This window comes from Ceratotherium simum, chromosome 15, assembly GCF_057802395.1.
Source record: "Ceratotherium simum simum isolate JZ-2026a chromosome 15, ASM5780239v1, whole genome shotgun sequence".
Taxonomy (NCBI): domain Eukaryota; kingdom Metazoa; phylum Chordata; class Mammalia; order Perissodactyla; family Rhinocerotidae; genus Ceratotherium; species Ceratotherium simum.
In genome coordinates, this window is record NC_141914.1 from 59,261,866 (window position 1) to 59,282,863 (window position 20,998).

Sequence of the window (20,998 nt, forward strand, 5' to 3'; positions counted from 1 at the left end):
TTGTTAAGATTTGTTTTGTGACCTCACATGTGATCTCTTCCGGAAAATCTTCTGTGTACTCTTTGAGAAGAATGTGTATTCTGCTGCTGTTCACTTAGTATTTAATGTTGTTTATGTCTGCTGTTTCCTTATTTTCTGTCTGGGTGTTCTATTCATTGTTGAAACTGAAGTATTGAATGCTCCTACTATTTGCAACTTGTTATCTGATCTGGATCTAGGATTCAGAATATATAAATATCTCTTAGAACTCAATAATAAAAGGCAAATACATCAAGTAAAATAGGCAAACAATTGGAATAGACATTTCTCCAGAAGGTTTGCCAATGGCCAATAAGCACAAGAGAGATGCTCAATATCCTGAATTATTAGGGAAATGGAAATTCAAACCACAGTTTGATAGTCTTTTACACTCAATATGAAGGCTGTATTCAACATAATGGAAAATAACAAGTGTTGGTAAAGATGTGGAGAAAGGGGAGCCCTCACACATTCCTGGTAGAAATGTAAAACGATGCAGCACTATAGAAAATAGCTTTGCATTTCTTAAAGTCTTCAACCTAGAATGACCGTTGACCGGGATAGTCTGATGTGAGGTATCTCCCAAAGAACATTGAAAACATATGTTCAAAGAAAAACTTGTCCCTGGACATTCAAAGCAGCATTATTCACAATAGTCCAAAAATGGAATAAACCCAAATTTATACGAAGTTACCAATACATAAAGCAAACATGGCATATTTATACTATGGGATATTATACAGCCATAAAAAGGAAGAAAATACTGCTGCATGCTAGGCCGTGGATGATCCTTAAAAATGTGTGCTAATTGAAGCCATACACAAAGCCACAGATTATATGATTCCATTTGAATGAAATGTCCCAAATAGGCAAATCCTCAGGGAGAGAAGACAGATGAGGTATTTTCATGCACTTAGTTTCGGGGAAAATGCAGAATGAATGAGTACGGGTTTCTTTTGAGAGTATTAAAAATGTTCTGGAATTAGATAGTGGTGATAGCCACACAACATTATCATTGTACTAGAAGTCACTGAATTATATACTTTAAAGTAGCTAAAATGGTGTATTTTATGTTAAGCAGATTTTCTTCGATAAAAATGTGAAATTAGGGTAATTAATGGAGCTGTTAGGGGTAAGGCACATTGTAGGCGAGACAGTAAACACCTGACTGGGGCTATAGTAACATATCCTAGAATCATACAAGCAACAATCTGACAACCAGTCCATAGCCATGGTCCCCAACTTGAAGAGACCAGCCATGAACATAGGTCAGTGGTGTTGGGAGCCCTGGGAATCTGTTCAAAGATCTGGGTAAAATTATGCAGTATTCTTACCTCTTGGACCACCTGGTGTAGGTAGATTTGAACCTGAGGGTTGATGTATCTGCAGCAAGTGGACCCTGGAAGGGCACAGACCCCTCCTTCCTTGGCCAGTATAGTCTGGGGCCAGGCAGTTTCCTAAAACCATTTGGCAAGAGACTTAGGAGACTGTTGCACAAGGAATAGGATAGAGTCTTTTGTAGTTGTTGTCTGTGTTGGGTTATGGTTATCAGTACTTCTTGGTGGCCTCGATTACCTGATTTTCTGTGGTTATGGCCAAGCACCTGTGCCTAGTCCAGTCAATCCTAGTAGAACGGAAATGCCCAGTACTAAAGGAATGACAGTGTCTCTTTGTTTTGGTGCTAGGGCAGGAATCTCAGGGGACTTGTGGCCTGAGGGGTACACCACTATATGCAGGTCGAGAGAGACAATGATGGATTGCAGAACATAGCCTGGGAAAGCTGACCAGAGGGTTGTGGAAGAGAGTGGTGTACCAGGTGAGAGCCTTGTGATATGGGCCCACAGGAAACCGACAAGTGGGTGTTCCTGCTATAAAATGTTCCTTGGGGCTCTTGGTGGTAAAACCTGTAACCTGTGCCCATTCCCCAGCTCCCTGTGCTCTGTGATTCCAGGTGGTACAAGCAAAGGGTGTGTGGACCAAGAGCCGTTTGTGCCTGGGCACGGAATCACCACGGGGCCTTGAAGGCTACGCCACAATGACTCCTCAAAAAACAGTTGGGGCCAAAAACGGGTGGAGCAATTTGAAGGGAAGTTTGGGGCAAGGCTGTTGTTAGATGGAGCTGGCTAAGACTGAGTCTGTCAGCAGGGTGAGCACTTACGCTGGGGTACAGGTGATTGGAGGCCATGTGACAGGCCCAGCAAGTTCTGACTCCCTGTACAGGGGCAGCCCTCTCATCCCATTGGACATAAACGCTGGTGGTGTTTATGAAGCATCTTGCTGCCTTGTGGGAAGTACAGGGGACGTGTGGTGGAAGAAGTCACGATAGTGTCGGGGTGGTTGTGGTGCGGGATTACCGTGTTGAGGGGGAAGGACTGGAGGCAGGTGCCGTGGGTGTGTGACAAGCAATGGTCAGTGAAGGGACACCCGGGGTGTAACTGGGGACAGCAGGGACCAGCAGAAGTCATGTGTTAGAACCAAGATAACAGGCCCAGAATGGAGCCGCTTAGGCTGAGCCCCATGTCAACAAACCGGGACTTGACTTCATTACATTCCTGGCTCTCCCATAAGTGGAATCTTAATCAGTCAGTCAGGAATCGCCTGATCGGCACTAGGTAGGTATTGTGCCAGATAGACCCCTGCTGTCCCCCAAAGGAAATAACCTTGCAGTAGCCAACCTGCTTTGTGCCTAGTATGACTTCCTTGTATTTGCTCCCTTCGGCCTGTAAAAGTCTTTCATTTTGCACAGCTCCTTGGACATCCCTTCTATCTGCTAAATTGGATGCTGCCCGATTCATGAATTGTTGAATAAAGCCAATAAGGTATTGAAGATTTTCAGTTGTATTTTGTTTCTTAACAGTTTGGTGGCAGCAGTGGGATTTGAATGAGACTTCTGATGGCTTCGGGGATGAGAAACACTACGATCAGTACCGGCAAAACCTTTGAATTCTCTGTCTTTTTCACTGTTTCCGAGAGCTGTGGGTAAGTTCCTCTTGTATCTGAGATCCAGTCTCTTTGCATTGAGCTCCTGGTCTAACCTGCTTTCCAGTCCAGGGTGAATGGTCAGTCTACTTTAACATGATGCTCTAATAGAGCATCTGTCTCCGGCCGTGCTTAGTCCACAGTGGCAGTGAAAGTCTTAGCAGGAAGCTTGAACTAGCAGATGGTTCCACTGGGAACCTGAGTCTCTAGCCCTTGGTTAGTCCACAGTCACAAATTTGTTGGAGTCTGCTGGGTCTGCCTGCAGTCCTGACTTCTTAGGGTCTGCTGGTTCAGTCCGTACTTCTTGCCAATGGACAGGAGTGGAAGAAGTGTGTGCTACATCCACACTCAGTCTTTGAAAACTTCTCACATGAGTTTTACATGCATTTTTCTCTCTGTTGACTGGATGCAGGTGTCGATGAGTTCTAAGGCAATGGTGAAGGCACAGTATGGAGGAATTCTGGGATCCCGCATGACTACATGGAAGAGCGCTGTCACCTCAACCTGAACAACCACCCCGCACTACTAGAAATGAGAGGCATCCCGTGATCATGGATTGGAGGACTCCTTGCTGTTAAGATGTCGACGTTATCGAAAGAGATCAACAAGTTCACTACAGTCCTTATCCAAATCCCGATGATATTTTGTACCAAAATAGAAAAAAGCCCATCCTAAAATTCATGTGGAATCTCAGGCAAGCCCAGATATCTCAACAGTTTCAAAAGGAAGTACTAAGTTGGAGGACTCATTCTTCCTGATTTAAAACTTACTACAAATCTACAATATCCAAACAGCGTTGTAATGGCGTAAAGACAGACATATAGACCAAGGGAACAGAAGAGAGAGCCCAGAAATAAGGTTGCCAGGATTATTCTATGGGGAAATGACAGTTTTTTCAGCAAGTGGTGGTTAACGCAGTGGACATATATGTGCAAAAGAATGAACTTGGACTCTTCCCTAAGGCCACATATAAAGCTTAATTCCTAATGGATTAAAGACCTGAATGTAAGAGCTGAAACTGTCATACTCTTAGAGGAAAACATAGGAGAAAACTTTACACAATAGGATTTGGCAATGATTTCATGGATATGACACCCAAGGCACAGACAATAAAATAAAACATAAACATACTGGACTTCATGAATATTAAAAGCTTTTGTGCCTCGAAGACATTATCAACAGAGTGAAAACACAGCCCACAGGATGGGAGACCATATTTGCAACCCGTGTATCTGAGAAGTTCTTAATATCCGGAAGAGATAGAGAACTCCTAAACTCAACAACAGAAAACAACCCAAATCAAAAATGAGCAAAGTAATTTATGCAGATGGTCAACAAGCATATGACAAGATGCTCAACATCACTAATCATTAGGGAAATGCAAATCAAAAACACAGTGAGATTACACCTCCCTTCTGTTAAGATGGCTACTATATAAAAAAAATAGGTGAAGAAAAGAAAAGAACAAGTGTTGGCAAAGATGTGGAGAAATTGGACCCCTTGTGCACTGTGGTGGGAATGTAAAATGGTATAGTTGCTGTGGAAATCAGTATGGCAGTTCCTTAAAAATATTAAAAATAGAATTACCATATGACCCAGCAATTCCTCTTCTGGATATATATGCAAAAGAATTGACAGTATGGTCTGAAAGACATATTTGAACACCCATGTTCAAATTGTTCGTAATAGCTAAAACATGGAAGTAACCCAGTATCTGTCCAGGGATGAATGGATAAACAAAATGACGTATATACATACGGTAGCATATTATTCATCCTTGGAAGGGGAGGTAATTCTGAGATATGATATAACATGGATGAACCTTCAGGATATTATGCTCAATGAAATAAGCCAGTCCCCAAAATACAAACCCTGTGTGATTCCACTTATATGAGGTACCTGAAATGGCCAGATTCAGAGAGACAGAAAGCAGAATGGTGTTGGCCAGAGGTTGGGAGGAGAGGAATGGGGAGTTATTGATGAATGGGCATAGAGTTTCTGTTCTGCAAGATGAAAAGAGTTCTGAAGAAGGATTGTGGTGATGGTTGCACAGCAATATTATTGTAAGTAATCCACTGAAAATGAACTTAATGAACTTAATGACATGTACACATAACAATGGTTAAGATGGTAAATCTTTTGTTATGCGTATTTTACCTCAACAAAAATATTTGACTAAAAAAGTGCAAATACAAAGAAATGAGCAGAGGACAACTTAGACTTGTCATTTGTACTTTTCCATTTTGACCCTGGTATTTTATCTCATTTCTTTTACCTGAGACAACTTTGATTGTTGTCTCAAAGACTAAATGTTTTCCTTCTGTGCCTAATAGAACCTTGAAATCAGAATTATAGAATACACTAAAAAATTTTTGTTGCAATATATTTTTCAGAGAAAACATAAGAAAACATTTTAAATTTAAATTTAAATGTTTTTATATTAGGTTCAGGTCTACAACATAATGATTTTTTTGTATCTATTGGGACATGATCACTACAAGAAGTCTAGTTAACATCTATCATCATTAAGATTTATATTGTTTTCCTTGTGATGAGAACCTCTATGATTTACTCTATTAGCAACTTTCAAATATGCAATACAGAATTATTAATTCCTTGATTGATTTCTTTAAAATGTAGCACAGTAAAACAATTCTAGTGTATCCCTTTGATTTTTAATTCTCTGATACTATTTTTTCTCAGAATCAATTATTTTTTATGCAAATGGACAGATTTTTCTTAATCCCCATCATAATGTACTGACTACAGATTCTGCTATTCTGAGTTTTGTTTAGGTCTCATTATTTCTACCAAGTCAACTTTCCTGAATCTTATTATTCATATCAAAATGTGTTCAGATGTATTTCTTCTTCTATCACTATTTAGTCACTGATAAATTTTACCACGTGCCATTTTAACCATTATCAGTTTTCTTTAGTGTGGATTCTTTTAACTAGTAATATTCACCGTGAAGGTTCTAAGTCTCCTTGGAGTAGAAATGGAGGGGCCGGGTCAAGGCGCTGTACTTGTTGGATTTGCAGGATTCAAAATTGACTCTGCTCTTGAAAAACATGCTATTTGCCTAAAAGGCTCTGCATCCTCAGACCCACTCCATTTACGAAATAGGAGGATTTGCTCAGATCTACGTAGAAGGTACAGGCAGGTGAAAGCCACGCAGTGCTTCCGATCATCCTGCTGGGAACAGAGGCAGGGACCCCATTCATATTTACCGATTTGGAAGCAAGACTTTTTGTGCTGTGTGAGAATGAATAAACAACCTGAAAAGAGAGGCTGTGGTAGATGAAGGAACGCCCAATTTGTCTGATAATCCCCTCATCTTCTCTTCAACTGGAAGGTTAGTGTAGGGAGAGAGCACTGGTGGTTTCCACCGTTTCCACCCTCTCTTAACCTGTAGAACAGAGAATCCATTTTCTTTCAGGCAGCAATTCAACAAACTGAAAGATGAAGTTTCTGACCTGTCTTGCAGCTAAGAGTGACCAGATGAAGTGCAGGCCAATGATGTGTGACCAGAAGTCTGGTGTGGGACTGTGGGGAGGCTGCCAGAGGGACCTGGCAGAGCTGGGAGGGCCAGCTTTCCCTCCTCCTGTTCTCCTGCCGGTGGTGGGACGTGCAGACAGGGCTGCTTGTCAAGGCTGGCGCTCCAGCAGCCATCTTGGGCCATGGACAACCTTGATGACGGAGACCACATCCTAAGATTCTGGAGCAGAAAGGCAGATGAGTTGTGACGTTTCCAGCAGTAGTTTGGCTGCCTACCTCCATGGGTATTTACATGAGAAAGACACAACTCTTTCATGTTTGTGCCGCTATTATTTAGGGTGTTCACGACTGTGCGGCAGAATCTATTCCTAACCAATGTGCGTGTTTAGCCGTGGAAGCCCTGTGTGACCTTCGACAGAGAGGACTGTCCTCTGAGAGAGATCCCCTTATGCACAGTGGCAGAGGCAGGCGTGGAGGCAGACTGTAGGATGCTGGTATCTCATGCTTTTGCCTGGCCAGCACCAATGTCCCCTTCTATTGGGAATAGAGAGAGCGGCAGAGCGTGGAGTGGGGGCAAGGGCACGGAGACCTGTCACATGAGCAGAGCCGTAGGTGTCTTGTCTGTGTGTGCCTGGCAAGGCTGGGCTCGGCCTGGCACATGCCCCTTTAGTCTGCACGTCTTGGACAGGAGGCCTGGCTGACTGCCAGGTTGTTCCCTAATGTCTCCCTGTGATAGCGAGCATTGTGTGCCTCTGCTCGTCTGAGCAGCTTACCACCCTGACACCCCCAGTATTGATGGAGCGTGACACCTTCTCCTGGCTGAGCACATGCTCATGCTGTTCCACACCTGACCCCCCACTGTACAATTGGGAAACTGTGGCCCAAAAGAGGCAGGTACTGACCCAGACCACAGGAGGGGGTCAGAATCCAGAAGATTAGGGAGGGCTCCAGCTTCCTTGGCCAAGGCTCAACCCCTTCCCTTCAGGTTTTCTTTTAGAAATGAGAAACCTGAAGATCCAAGGAGAACCCTGCCCACCCCTCTCCATATGGGGTCATTTTCCTCTTCTCATCCTCTCGTGCACAGGCACGCTCACACTGACTTCTGCTGTGGGGACCATGGAGGTGCAGTCAAGAAATAGTAGACACCAGAGAAGTGACAAGGGGCAGAGGGGAAAGGTTGGAGGCACCTCTGCCATGGGGCGGTAGCATCCATTCTCCTAGCGACACGCCCAGGCGCCCAGAGGTGGACAGAAGAATCCCTGAGGTTCCTAGGTTTCTACCTGCTCCGGGGACGTCCCTGGCCAGGCCTGGAGAGCACAGGACTGGGGTGCTGCAGTCCGCCTCTGTGGGCACCTGGAACTCTGGTGAGCCCATCCTCCCCTCGTGTAGACACTGGGTGCAGGAGAGAAGGCCTCGGTGTCCTCCTGTGTAGAGTGGAGTGCGTCCTGTGGGAGACTCCATGCGTCCCACGTGCTCAGAAAGTGTCTGCTGCACTGGTTCTCCATGGATGACTCACTGTGCTCTGGGAGCCTGAGAAAACCCTTTCCCACCCCCTGGAGAGCCTTCAGAACAGAGAGAGGCTTGGTGGCTTGGGTGGATGAGAACTTGGGATAGAGAAGGACATGCCAGAGCACTGCACACTGAGTCCAGAGTCCAGGGACAAGATGAGTCCTTGTTGGACCCTGAGGGTCCTCATTTGGAAGTAGGGGGGAATCATTGTCCTGGCTCAGGTTAGGAGGCGTCATGAGTAAAGAGGGGACCCCGGAGTGGGGGACAGATAAAGGGGAGGAAGGTGGTCTCCTGAGGTTCCTCCCATGCCCCGGAAGCCTGCAGGTCCTGCTCCTTTACCCTGGAACACTGGAGAGCCTCTGCCTTGAGGACACCCACGGAAAGGTTCCTTCCTGTGTAGTGGAGTTCCTGCCTGGGCTGCAGTGCTGGTGTTGGCTACCAGGGGGCAGGCAGCCTCCCGTGTCAGTGGTGCCCACTGAGGATTTTGTGTTTTGTTTTTCAGTTTTATTGAGATCTAATTGACATACAGCACTGTGTAAGTTAACACTGCTGTGTGGTATATTTGAAAGGTGCTAAGAGAGAAGAACCTGAAACTTTCATCACAAGATAAAAGATTTTTCTTCTTGGTGATGGATATACGTGGAACTTTGGTGTCATTACGCAGTGTATGTACAAGTCACAGTGCTGTACACCTTAAATTTACACACTGCCACTCAGCTCTGCCTCAGCTCCTGGAGCAGTGAAGAGTCGTGCAGAGATCTTTCTGGCTGTCCCCTGCCTCAGAACAACTTGCACCTCCTATTACCAGCGTTCATCTCCACAGTCTGAGCTGGTCAAAGGCAGGAGGAGGGGACACACTTTTCCCATTCATTCGGCGACTGCGCACTGACACTCACCCTGTGCCGGGTGCCCGGGTGGGCCTCCATGCAGGGCTGACAATGACTGAGTGGTCCCTGCCTGCCAGGAGCTCCCAGTCTGGACAGACTAGAACAAAAGTGTGAAAGCAAAGATGTGAGAAAGGAAAGAGCCAGTGCTGGAGGGAAACAAAGCAGGGGGCTGTGAGGGAGGGCTGGGGGTCGGTGGTGGGAGGGTCTGAAAGGCCTCGCTGGGGTGACATCTGCTGGGACAGAATAAGAGGGAGCCAGCCCTGCACAAGTCTGGTAGCAGTGTGTCAGGGAGGAGGCACCACTGCTGCTGACACGCAAGGGCAAGAGGGGTTTGGCCAGAGGATGTCAGAAAGGTGGCCAGTGCGGCTGGAGGCAGCCGGGAGAGAGGAGGGGAGGCGGGAGGGCAGGGCCAGATCCTGGGGCCTGAAACCCTTGTTCCAATCCCTCGCATCTGAAAACCACAAATATTTCCCCTCTCACAACTTTTGTGGATGAGGAATCCAGACCCGGATTAGCTCAGTTCCTCCACACAGGTGTCTCCAGGCTGGGGCTGCAGCCTCCACTGATGCTCGACTGGCGGAGAATTTGCTCCCAAGCTCATGCAAAGGGTTCAGGATGCAGTTGAGACTCAGAGCATGAGTTCTTTCTGTCTGTTGGCCTGGGCACTGCCTGGGTTCTCTCCTATGTGGGCCTCTATATATGACAGCTCAAAACATCTGGTTTCATTCTCCAGCTCAGGGATAGGGGAGAGAGAGAGAGAGATGGAACTCAAGAGAGAGGGGAAGAAGGAAGTGAGAGACTTTTTGTGTTGAAGACTTAGACATGGCATCCCATCACACGGGCTGTGTTCTATTGGTGAGAGCCAGTCAGTGAGCACTCAGTGGTCACACAGGAATCCTTAAGGGGTGTGTGTCCCACGGGTGGGGATCACTGGGAGCCAGTGTGAAGGCTGCCCACCCCGTGGTTCGGGATGAGGCACTTGAGTTTCATTCTCATTAGAACAGGAAACAATTGAGCTTTAATCCAGAGGACGACAGTGTCTGAGTTTCATTCATCGACCCTCTTGTTGTGCTGACATTAAAATGAGGCCAAGAGGGACTGAAGTGCCTGTTCCAATATCAGATTGCTGGAACCCAGGCCTGTTTTGAGTGGTATTCCTGCTACTTCCCTTCTAGTCATTCTTCCATTTCTGAGTTTTTGCCTTAGATACACTCGACACCAGCTCACAGGTGGTATAGATGTGATCTCCTATACACCTGATGATGTCCCTAGGAAGCAGATTCTAACCTGATCCCCATAGTGCAGGTCTGGAGACTGGGGAGGACCTGAGAGGCACAATGAGCTTTCCTGGACAGTGAACTTGTCAGATAAAGGAGGTCTAAATTCAACTCTGCCTCCTCAAAGCCAGGACCCTCGGTACATTTCCGGGTACCTGTGGGTGGGCTGTGTTAGCTCCATGTGTACAGCTGAGGAGATGACATGGGGGACTTTGGGTAGGTCTGATTGCAAGAAGCAGCCCAGGTCATGGAATCTTGAAGTAGTGACCTCACTTCCTCGGTGATAGACCCCAACAGACTTTGAAATCTGGTAACCATGCACCAACATTCTAGAGACAGCCCCCTATCCAGCTCATTTGGCTGGAGACACTTCAGACGCCAGGATGTTCTGCTGCTGTCTCCCAGCCTTCAGAAGCTCTAGGCTCAGGAAAGCCCAGAGACAGAGACTTTTGTCCTCCTATCGAGGTTGGCTCAAGCTTCATCACCAATACTGCTGGCCGTTTGGCAGGAGGGGCCCAGAGGTAACATGGGGCAGCCCAGTACAGCCCAGTGCAGGGCAGGCCACAACTGTGATCCCACCTGAGCAGCCCCACACCCCTTGCCCCTTATTTGTGTGTGTGTGTGTGTGTGTGTGTGTGTGTGTGTGTGTGTTTTGGGTTGGGGGAGGCAGGGGGTGAGGAATGAGTCCTTCCAGAGCAGGAGCAGGTTGTCATGTGTTGTGAGCCTGGCCAGTCTGTTGTATTCATACCCCAGGTCATGGCTGGCAGGCTGTGAAGGCGAGTGCTGGGGACCAAGCTCCTCGGCCCTGTGTTAATCGCGAGACCTAGAGGTTTGATCTGCTTCCCTCCCTGGCTGGATGTCTTTGCAGATGCCCCTCTGTGCCTGAAGTAGGGAACAGAATTTCTCATGGGGGTGTCCCCCGGTGGCAATGTCCAGGCAGGCCCCTGATGCCTCCTGGCCCGACTACCGGGCACTATCTTTCCAGAACTCTCCCCAGGAGATCTTTGAGGAGCTATCCGATGGTATCAACAACTCAAGGCCCCTGGAAAAGGGGCAGGTGCAACAGCCCACCACCATCCAGGGCTGGTCTGAGGTGAGAGCATGAGCAGTGGGTCTCCGCACCCAGGACCCCAAGATGATCAGGGCGAGCCGACAACCCAGGCACAAATCTGAGGACTCCCCTGGGACCTCCCATGGCTTTCCCAACTGGGCGTCCTACAGGCCCACTCCCTAAGGAATCTGGACCTCCACTTCCCCAACCCGCTATGTGGTAGGGTAGAAAGACACTCTTCACATATTTGTTGGAATCGTTGAGAAGATATTTAATGTTGTTTTCACTTTTCACGAGGTCACGGATACCTTAGCAGTTCGCCCTGTTTTGGTTGTTTTCACTTCCCGGCTGGATCCTGTTGGCTGTCAGCAACACTATCCTTGTAGACCTTCTCCAAGCCTCACAAACCATCACACTTGCTGGGGGGATTTATACACAACGGGGATGGGGTGAGATTACGTGATTCTGTACGTTTCTCTACATCTTGTCGTCTCACAGAACACACCTCACTGTGGGCCTGTCAGGTCAGGAGCTGTGGCCTTAGGTGACTTCATAATGTTCCCTAACGGAGGGCATTTGCCACAGCAATTCATCCTTTCAATGCTGTTGGACCTTGACATGACTCAATTCTGTTACCATTTCAGCAGTGCTGCAGGGAACAGCTTAAGTGTGTCCTAATAGACTGTGTTAGTTTGCTAGGCCTACCATAACATAGAACCACAGATCAGGTAGAAGGTCCCTAAAGCCTCCTGGCCTGCTCCCGGGCTCTGACTTTGCAGAATGCCTCCCAGGACATCGTTGAGGAGCTGGTTGACAGGTTTAATTACTCCATATGTGTGGACACGGGGCAGGTGCATCAGGCCAACACAGCATCCAGTGCTGGTCTGGGGTGAGAGCACGCAGAGATGGGTCTCCATCCCAGGACCAGAGATGGTCAGGGCGGGCCCAGAACCCACACTTGAGTCAGGTGACTCTGCAGGGTCCTCCAAGGAGTGTGGTGTCCCCTGACCCTTCTCCTCCACGTCAGGAGCGGACCAAGCCTCAGGAGCTTAAAGGGAGCGTCATGCAGCCCAAGCCTCGGGTGGCTCTCAGTTCTGACCTGCATGGTCTTGAGCAGCTATGTGAAATCCCAACCTTCTGTTTTCCCATATCTACAGTGGGGTGTTTATTGATGACTCACTGGGACAATGCTCTTAATACAGGCTCTGAATCCAGGGAGGTGCTAGTGTTCCTCAGGTGACAGAAGGCCTTCAAGGTGCCACGTGTTTATCATTCCCCTAAAACTCAAATGTGCTTGAAACCCAAATCCTTTTTCAAGGTGGACACTCATGTCCCACTCACACAGGTTCCTGAGGTGCAGGGAGTTTCAGGTCTGAGCTCCAGACCCTGATCCTCCTGGTGGTTCATGGTGACACCACTGACTATATGTCCCTCTTTGTCCCTGTGTTATGAAAAGGAATCCACCCTGTCCGTGGATGAGGCCCGCACGATGCTGACCCTCAAGGCCGGCACAGTGGAGAAGGTGGCAGACTCCCTGCTACCATCCTTCCAGGGTAGAAACATCTCCGTGACCACCTTCTCGTGCGTGTACCAGGCCTTCACCGCCAGCCCACAGGTCCTGGGCCAGCTGTTCCATCGGTGAGTGCCCACCCCCTCCACAGCACAGTGGTGAGTCTCCCGCCTACTAGCTGTGTGTCCTGGGAATGTCACCACACCTCGCTGAGCTTCACTTTGCTCATCTGAATGGTGGGGTGGTAAGAGGATGAAGCTCATAGGGTCATTGTAGGAAATCATGGCAGAAGCCATGGCAGTTGCTTACCTGCTGCCTGGCTCTAGAGAAAGGGCTGCTGGTCATGCTGTGTGTCCTCACATTTATTGTTTCCCTGTCCCCATTGAAGAAGCTCTCTGCCTTACCCCTCACTGGCCTGTGGCCTTACTGAGTTTGGAAAACACCTGGAAAGAGAACTGTTTCCCCGTTTGGCAGAGAATGTTGAGATTTCCTCTAGCTGATCCTGGTTCTTGCCTTTGGCGAGTCCAGATTCGTGATCTCTGGGGGCAGCAGAGGAGCCCAGGCTCACTCAGATAACTGGGAAGGATCTGGTTGGGGTTCATTCAGTCAACTATGTGTATTAAGCACCTACTACGGCAGGCACTTTTCTAGACACTGAGATAATCCAATGAATGAAGCAGATACAATCCCTGCGGCTCACTTCTAGGCTGAGAGCCTCATAGTCGCTTCTAGATGTCATAAGTAGTCATGTCCACAGTCCATTAGATGTGACACCCCCTGGCTCCCTCTAGATATGGATGCATCCTCTCATAGTCTGACCACAATGATGGACTTCATGATCAATTAAAATCATGAGTGGTCTTTGGCTCCAGAAGGAGGGCCTCCCGTCTCCACAGAAGGGGTTGGGGGGCTATGAGGACTGTGCTTGGGGAGCGACTGGCAGAAGGCTGGATCTCACAGATGTTTGGATTTCTGTGGGAGGGCTGAGGTCTGGGGGCTTCCCCTACGGGAAGAAATGAGTCAGAGAGAGCTGTGGGTGGGGTCCCAGCACCCCTGGGAAGCAGAGGAGAGGCTGGGCTGAGTTGGCCACTGAGAGACCATCGCTTCCACGGTTCCCTCTCCCTCTGCCTGCCCTCTCCACATGCACATCTCCTAACCACCACCATCGGGGCTCAGAATAGTAGGTGTGGTGAGCAGCCTGCTCACAAGTCTGCTCAAACCTCAGTCCTGATGCTCAAGTGCATGGAGGATGGGGTAGGCCCTGCCCAGGCCCTTCAGGAGAAGAGTGTCAGTTGGAAGAGCAGCCTTACACAGGCTCTCTGTTAGACCTGTTTGATGAGCAGGCCTTCCACTGCAAGGACAGCCACAGAGGGGTTGGACTAGGCTTGGCCGTGCTCTGGGCCCAGACACAGAGAAGGTGCTCTGGGAACACAGTGTGGAATGCAAGGCCGGGCCTCTGACTCTGCCCCACACGGGACTCTCCCCAGCGCCCTCTCTCCCATCTTGGGCACCTGGCCTGAGCCGTCTCCCCAGGATATCTGGCAGCACCTGCACCGTTCCGGGTTCAACCTAAAGTTGGCATGTATGCAGGACATCCTGCCTGGCTTGGGCCAGAAGCACCATGCCACCCCTTTCCTCATCCAGTTGGAGCTTTTCCAGGCCACTGAGGCCGAGTCAGCGGGTAAGGGGGGCTGCAGGTTGGGAAGACTACCCCAGGGGGTGGGTCATGACTGGGTATTCCTTTAAAGGCCGTGGGATCCTTCCTCTTTGGGGAAGGGCACATGGAAAGTCAGTTTTGTAGGTGACCCTTTGTCTTCCTTCTGCTCCAGCACCAGCTCCCTCGCTTCTGCCAGCTGCACAGCCAGAGCAAGGGCCACATCTGGAGCCACACGTGGCTCCAGTTCTATTTCTCCCGTCACTTGCCGCACTAGAGCCAGCAGCACCTCCATCAGCTGCTCCAGAAGCGGAGCGGGTGCCGTCATCAGCTCCAGCTCAAGTGCCAGGTCCTGAACTGGAGCCAACGGGGCCAGCAGGTCTGCTGGGATTTCCATCTCCAGCTCTGATCACAGAGGCAGAGTCACCTCCAGCTCCAGAGCCTTCCTGTCCCTGGCGTGCGGCCAGTAAGAAGCAGCCACATGAGGAGACGCTTAGCCTCATGGCCTTCTCTCCAAGGGCGGTGGCAGAACAGTTGACTGTCATGGACGCAGTGAGCATCTGGCTCTGAGGGTGGGGAGGGGCAAGCCTTCCCTCTGCCATCAGCTGCCCCACACCTGCTTTCCCCTTTTGTGTTCCTATGATCTGGGTCCAAATCCCAGCTGCCCCACTTCCCAGCCTTGTGGTCTGGGCAATTCCCAAGCCTTCTCTGTGCACCTTCAAACCATAGAGACAGGAAGTACCAGGACCTGCTGCACAGAGTAGCTGTGCAGAGTAAATGCGGTAGAACAGATAGAAAGCTGGTGGGGCCTGGCCCAAGAGGCGGGGAGGAGAACTCACTGAGTGCAGCCAGGTCCAGGGGCAACCCACTCATCTGCCCAGGAGGCTCCACAGCCTCATCACTTACTAGGCACCAGATGTGGACTTCACTAAAAGAGAGACACACGAACAAAGCTCGTGTCTGTAGCGGCCCCACATGCAGGCGCATCTGAGTGGAGAGTGGGAGCAGAGGACGATCAGGATGGGTGGATGATGCCCTCTTGGGATGAGCCAAGTTGAGCAGCCCTCTGGAGCCTGCAGTTAGTGGGGCTGGGCTGGGTGCAGTGCTCCCCTCTCTTCGCCCCCAGTATGGGGTCCTGGGTCATCCTGTGATGGGATGCCTCAGTGAATGGAGAATGAAACCCAGGGCTCCCACAGGGCTCAGAACACAGCCCCAGCTTCCTGAGCTCCAGCTCTGACTGGTGACCCCTGCCAGGGACACAAAGCTGGGCTGTGGCACGGCCGAGTGACATTCCCCTGCTCCCCAGGAACTGTTCAAGAACGTGGTGCCCTCTCAGTGCCTGGGCTCCACCTGGAGCAAGAGGAACAAGCCTGGCAATGAGCACCTGGCGCCCACCGTTCGTGCCACAGTCGTGCAGTTCAACAGTGTGGCCAACTGTGTTGTCACCTCCTGCCTCGGGGACCCAAGCATGACGGCCCGGGACAGAGCCAGGGTGGTGGAGCACTGGATTCAGGTGGCCAGGGTACGCTGTGGGAGGCCCTCTCCAGAGCCTTCGGAACTGCCTCTTCTCCTTTATCAGCTCTCAGGATTGAAGTCTGTGGGCTAAGCCCCTGCACGGTCCCTAGGCCCTTCCTGCCAGGGGCCGCTGACCCTGACTCACATGTCCCAGTGGTGGGGTGCTCACTTCCCACCTGGCTCCTTCCTTGGGTTGAGCTACAATCCTCCTCCCTGGAAGTGTGAGTCTTTGGGGCCGACTGTGCCCTGCCTGGCTCCCTGGGCGTCTGTCCCACCCGGGAGGGGAGACTGGAATGGAGGGGGACTGCAGCTAGAGCAAATCGGGCTCCTGCTCCCGCTCACAGCTCATTCTCTCCCCTTCCTCAGGAGTGCCAGGCCTTGAGGAACATCTCCTCCCTGCACGCCATCCTCTCCGCCCTGCAGAGCGTGTCCATACACCGTCTCAAGAAGACCTGGGGGAAAGTGTCCAGGTGGGTGGTGTCTCTCCACAGGAGGACCAGGGGGAGGAGGCATCTCCCACATGGCTGCCATGGCCCCTAGTCAGCTGGGGCCTCCTGGGAGGCAGCAAACCTGGGGACCGGACTGGGCTGGTGGGCAGGGTCTCTGATCCTCCCCGGGACCTTAGGCCAGCAGTTCTGCTTCAGGACTCAGTTTCCTTAATGGCAGAGAGTGGGTTGAGCCACACTGGAGATTTTCAAGTCTTCCCAATATAGCCCAGAGCTCTATGCCCAACTGAAAACAAACTGGTCGACACAGAGCTTCTCAGGAGACATGCGAATGGAGACCCCAGGTGACCAACACGAGAGCCCCCTCCGTGGTCCATGGAGACCTTAGTGCTCAGAGGAACCCAGTGACAACCCTCATCCGGGCAGTTTGGAGCTTTGAGGTGCTCATATAGAAGGAATCTGCACTCATACTCCCCAGCCCCCACATTATTCCCCAACTTCTCCTTCCTTCTTTGCCCTACCCTCAGGAAGAGCTGCCAAAAATTTAAAAAGCTCTGTAATGAAGACAACGCAGTGGGCTGGGAACTGCTCATCAAGGTAGAGTGGAGGCTGGAGGTCTGGAAGGAGAGGAGGGGTGAGGGGGGAGGGGGACTGGGCAGGATGTGGTGTTTTAGTTTCTCAAAGTTTCTGTGAAAAGTTCTGATCTCTCCTGGATGAACAGGAAGTTGGGATCTGTTTGTTGCATGGGCAGGTGGGGGAGGGGTGTGAAGGGTGGGAGGCCCTGGTCATGGCATGAAGTGGTGGTGGCTGGGATTTCCAGGAGGGGATGCTGAGCTGGCCAGTTTAGCAGGTGCTGCTTTCCGTGCTGGTCCACGCTGCTGGCACTTAGCTTCTTCCAGGCTGTGGGGTGGATGGGGTGGGTGGGGTACCTTTCTTCCCTAAGCCAGTGCAGTCTGTCCTCAGGAAGCCAGGCCCCTGCTGCTCCTCTGTCTTCACCACGCCTCCAAGTGGAGGGCACCCTGCCAGCCACAGGGAAGGGCACTGCAGGGGGTTTCCCTTGGGCCAGGTGTGCAAAGGCTGCCCAGCCTTGGGTCCAAATGGCTGGGGCAGAGACGGATGTGTGTGCCTCTGTGACTCCACACTGGGCCCCTAGAGCTCTCACTGCTTGTCTGTCACAGTCAGGAATCTCACCTGGTGCCTAGTCAGAACTAAATCGTGCCCAGGTGGCTTATGAGAGGTGTCTGGGGAACTGATGGAATCTTCTTGGATCCTTCATGAGTAGACCTCATATGCTTCACGTAAAAGAGGAAGAAAAGCATCCTGTTACGCTCTACACCATCAATCAGTGGTGGCACCTCGGGGGTTCCTATTACTGTGTGGAAGAAGAAATACTGCAGAGCAGGGGACCATCCTGAGGGGTTCCTTGGGGACCTGAAGGCTTTGGCTTGGCCTCAGTTCCAGTCTGCAGGGCAGAGACTCCCGTGGGCTGGGGCAGCAGGAGCCACTCAACCAGGTTCCCGAGACACCCTGTCCTTCCCCATCCGTGGCTCGGCCCAGATGGGGGTCAGGGCACAACTTGAGAGCCCAGAGGACAGGACTCTGGTCAGCGGTGGGGCTGGGGGTTAGGGGAGTGCAGCAGGAACAGCATCTCTGGCTGTGCTGGGCAAGCGGTCTCTGCTCTGTGGGCCCCTAAGCAACTCACTATGCCTCTTTGGGCCTCTGTCCTCATCTGGGAAATGGAGGGATGAGGATCATGTGGTGCAGGCCTCACAGAGCGGGGATGAGGGAAAAGGGAGGAAAGGGATGTGTGGTGCTTTCTGCCCTGCTCCATCTGGAGGGGTGAGGGCGAGAACCGTGATGATGGTCACACGACCACGAGTCCTCAGGAGAACCCGTGAGGTAGATGAGTTCTCACACTTTCCAGATGAGGAAACAGCCTCAAGGAGGACAGGCCGCAGCCCCAAGGTCACACACTGAGTGACTGTTGGAGCTGGGATTGTTCTAGAATCAGAGCTTAATGGAGGATGGAGTAGCATTGGTACCAGCTGACTTGGTTCAGATGTCCAGGGTCTGAGGCCAGTGGTGCTGAGGACAAAGGGGATGAGGGGAGTATGGCCTGGTTGACCCTGTCCTCCATCCTGGCAGAAGCGGCCCTCCAAGTTTGCCACCCTGCTGATGAACCTCCAGAGAGGCCAGAAGAGGCTGCAGAAGAAGGTGAGTGTGCCTGTGGGGGAAGGGCTCCAGGGTCAGAGGAGAGGGGTTCTGCCCTCCCAGCTGGAGGCCTCCAATCCAGAGAGGAGGGGCCTTCCTCCTGCAGCCCTGCCTCCTTTGTCACAGTGCCTGAAATCCTCCCTTAGAAGTGACCAGGAGGAGGGCCTGGAGAGCTGGTGCAGGATGGACTTAGGAGTGTGGAGGGATCACAAGGATCAAATACCCTGTGATTGGCCAAAAGCAGGCCCTGGGAGGTGATGAGGAGGAGTCGGGTGTTCTTGAAGTGTGAGGGGTGGGGAATGAGGGGAGGCTATTAAGGGTTGAGGATGCTCCACTTGGGAACCTCGGCGTGGGCCAGGAGGTTGAGGATGAGAGGTTTCAGGGGAGGGACCTTGGGGACACCTGAGACCAGGGTCTCATCCCATCCAACCCCAATGGCACAGGCTGTCGTCCCCTTCCTTGGTGCCATCCTAACTGAGCTAGTGATGCTGGACGCTGCGATGGAGGATTATCTGGAGGTGGGTGAGCCGGGGGCAGGGCAGGGGTGACCAGGATTGGGGCTCGGGAAGAGAGAGCCGCACTACTGAGCCCTGAGTGGTCTGAACTCGGTAACTTCCTCTCATGAGAGCCTCACCGCCACCCCTGTGAGCTGGGCCATCATGCACATCTTAGGGATGAGGGAACAAAGTCTGCACATGACACCCGCACCCCAGTTCCCCAGGCTGATGAAGCAGCAGAGCTGCCTGACTGCAGAGCTGCAGGAGGACTTGTTTGAGGGACGCGAGAGACGTTGGGCCCCTCCAAAACAAGTAACACATCAAGGATGGAGCAGCCCCTCCCTGCCTGAGGCCTCAGCCTCCCTGTCTGTCATCAGCGAGGCTTGGGCTACAGGGTCCCTGAACCTCAGCCCCCATGTCCTCCCTTCCCTGGAGCCCAGAGCCTGGCCTAGGTCCAAGTCCTGTTGTCTGTGCATGCCCGGCCCCCTCCTGGGACCTGGCAGTAGTGCAGCATGAGAAGGGGTGGGCATAGGGGGCTAGTCATGGCTAGGGGGCTCTCTCTGATGGACTTTGGCTATCTGCCTTCCAGGGGAATGTGGTCAACTACCAGAAAAAGAAAAAGGTGAGCAGCTGTGGCAGTCCCTGTGGGGGAGGGAGGAGGAGTGGAAATCAGAGGTGCCCCTGGGCAGATCACTCCTGGGCTCCATCCCCTGCATCCTCCGAGTATCATGTATCGAGAGATTTGGATAACAGAGAAGTGGGAGAGCCACCCAGCAGGTGGGTGGGGGTAGGGCGATGGCATCAAGGGAAACTTCCTGGAGGAGGGGCTGTTTATCCCCATCTCTGAGTACAGGTAGGGCCTGGATGGAGTTGGAGGGAAGGAGGTTCCCACGTGAGCAAAGCCCCAGGACCAGTCCACTGCCCCACTCCTCACTGCCTCAGGGCCCTGCAGCATCCCCCAGCAGGCTCTGTGTGCATCCCTCCTTCCCTCTGGTCCCAGGAGCACAAAGTAATGATGGAGATCGTGCAGCTCCAGGAGGCAGCCGAGGATTACAACCTAGAGCCCGAGGAGCGATTTGGGGCCTGGTTCTCCGACATGGAGCGGCTCAGTGAGAATGAGAGGTGAGGCCGGACCAGAGATGGGGAGGGTGGAGGTGGCCTCTCCCTGCTGGCCAGTCCAGACAGTCCGTGTCCATGGCTCCCTCCTCAGCCCTGACCTTGTGGCGTGGTGACAGCCCGGGCACCTGGGCTCCAGCTGCTGGGCGGATGCTGGGAGGGATACCTGGACTGTGGACTCTGGTAGGTCACAGGTGCCACTCTGTCCTGTAGCTACATGCTGTCGTGCCTGCTGGAGCCCCGCTCCTAGTTGGCCAGAGAACTCTCAAGGCCAAGAGGACACAGCCACCATCAAGCCGAGGACTGAAGGAGTGCCCAGTGCTAGTACGACCTCACCCCCTGCAGTTGGGACACAGCCAGGGCACTCGGGGAGCACTAGCCCCATCTCCCTGCCACCTCTTCCCCAAGGCCGCTTTATCTCTTTGTAGAAGCGATATTTCATTGTAAATAGTTAACGCTAGATTTGAATATTGTTACATTAAATTCCTATTTGATTACAGCCTGGGAGTTGTGGTTTGGTTCTTCTACTTCCTATGCCAATTTAAATGCTGTACTGACTGTCAGATTCCTCCTTGAATTAAGAGATTGTACAGTCATCAGATTATTGTATGTGGGAGAAGGGAGAGGGGCCAGCTCCCCTCCCTGGCTACTGAAGGAGACCCCCAAGACCCCCTCCTCAGAGGACAGGTTCATTTCAGTGTCATGACGCTGGGCCAGGAGCAGAGATGGCCCAGCAGACCCCTGAGACTTCAGGTTGGAGGTCCATTCCCAGGCAGAGCACCAGCCACAGAAACGTCGCTGTCTTTAAAATACCACTTGCCAGGACCACT

At 51.5% G+C, this 20,998-nt stretch overlaps 1 protein-coding gene and 1 pseudogene across 1 annotated transcript; both read left to right on the plus strand.

Annotated features, from left to right (window-relative positions):
- LOC147915222 (peroxynitrite isomerase THAP4-like) overlaps nucleotides 1-2,993 on the plus strand; it is a 78,218-nt pseudogene extending 75,225 nt beyond the window's left edge.
- Nucleotides 2,994-4,781: 1,788 nt separating this feature from the next.
- LOC106800200 (ral guanine nucleotide dissociation stimulator-like) lies at nucleotides 4,782-20,595 on the plus strand. The gene is made up of 14 exons (XM_087439448.1): nucleotides 4,782-5,127; nucleotides 11,154-11,261; nucleotides 11,999-12,083; nucleotides 12,650-12,857; nucleotides 14,217-14,404; nucleotides 14,547-14,935; nucleotides 15,690-15,905; nucleotides 16,265-16,368; nucleotides 16,872-16,941; nucleotides 18,490-18,558; nucleotides 18,999-19,073; nucleotides 19,642-19,674; nucleotides 20,053-20,174; nucleotides 20,382-20,595. Exons 1-14 carry the CDS (start codon nucleotides 5,116-5,118, stop codon nucleotides 20,416-20,418), a joined length of 1,716 nt encoding a protein of 571 aa, XP_087295574.1. The 5' UTR covers nucleotides 4,782-5,115; the 3' UTR covers nucleotides 20,419-20,595.
- Nucleotides 20,596-20,998: the final 403 nt, after the last annotated feature.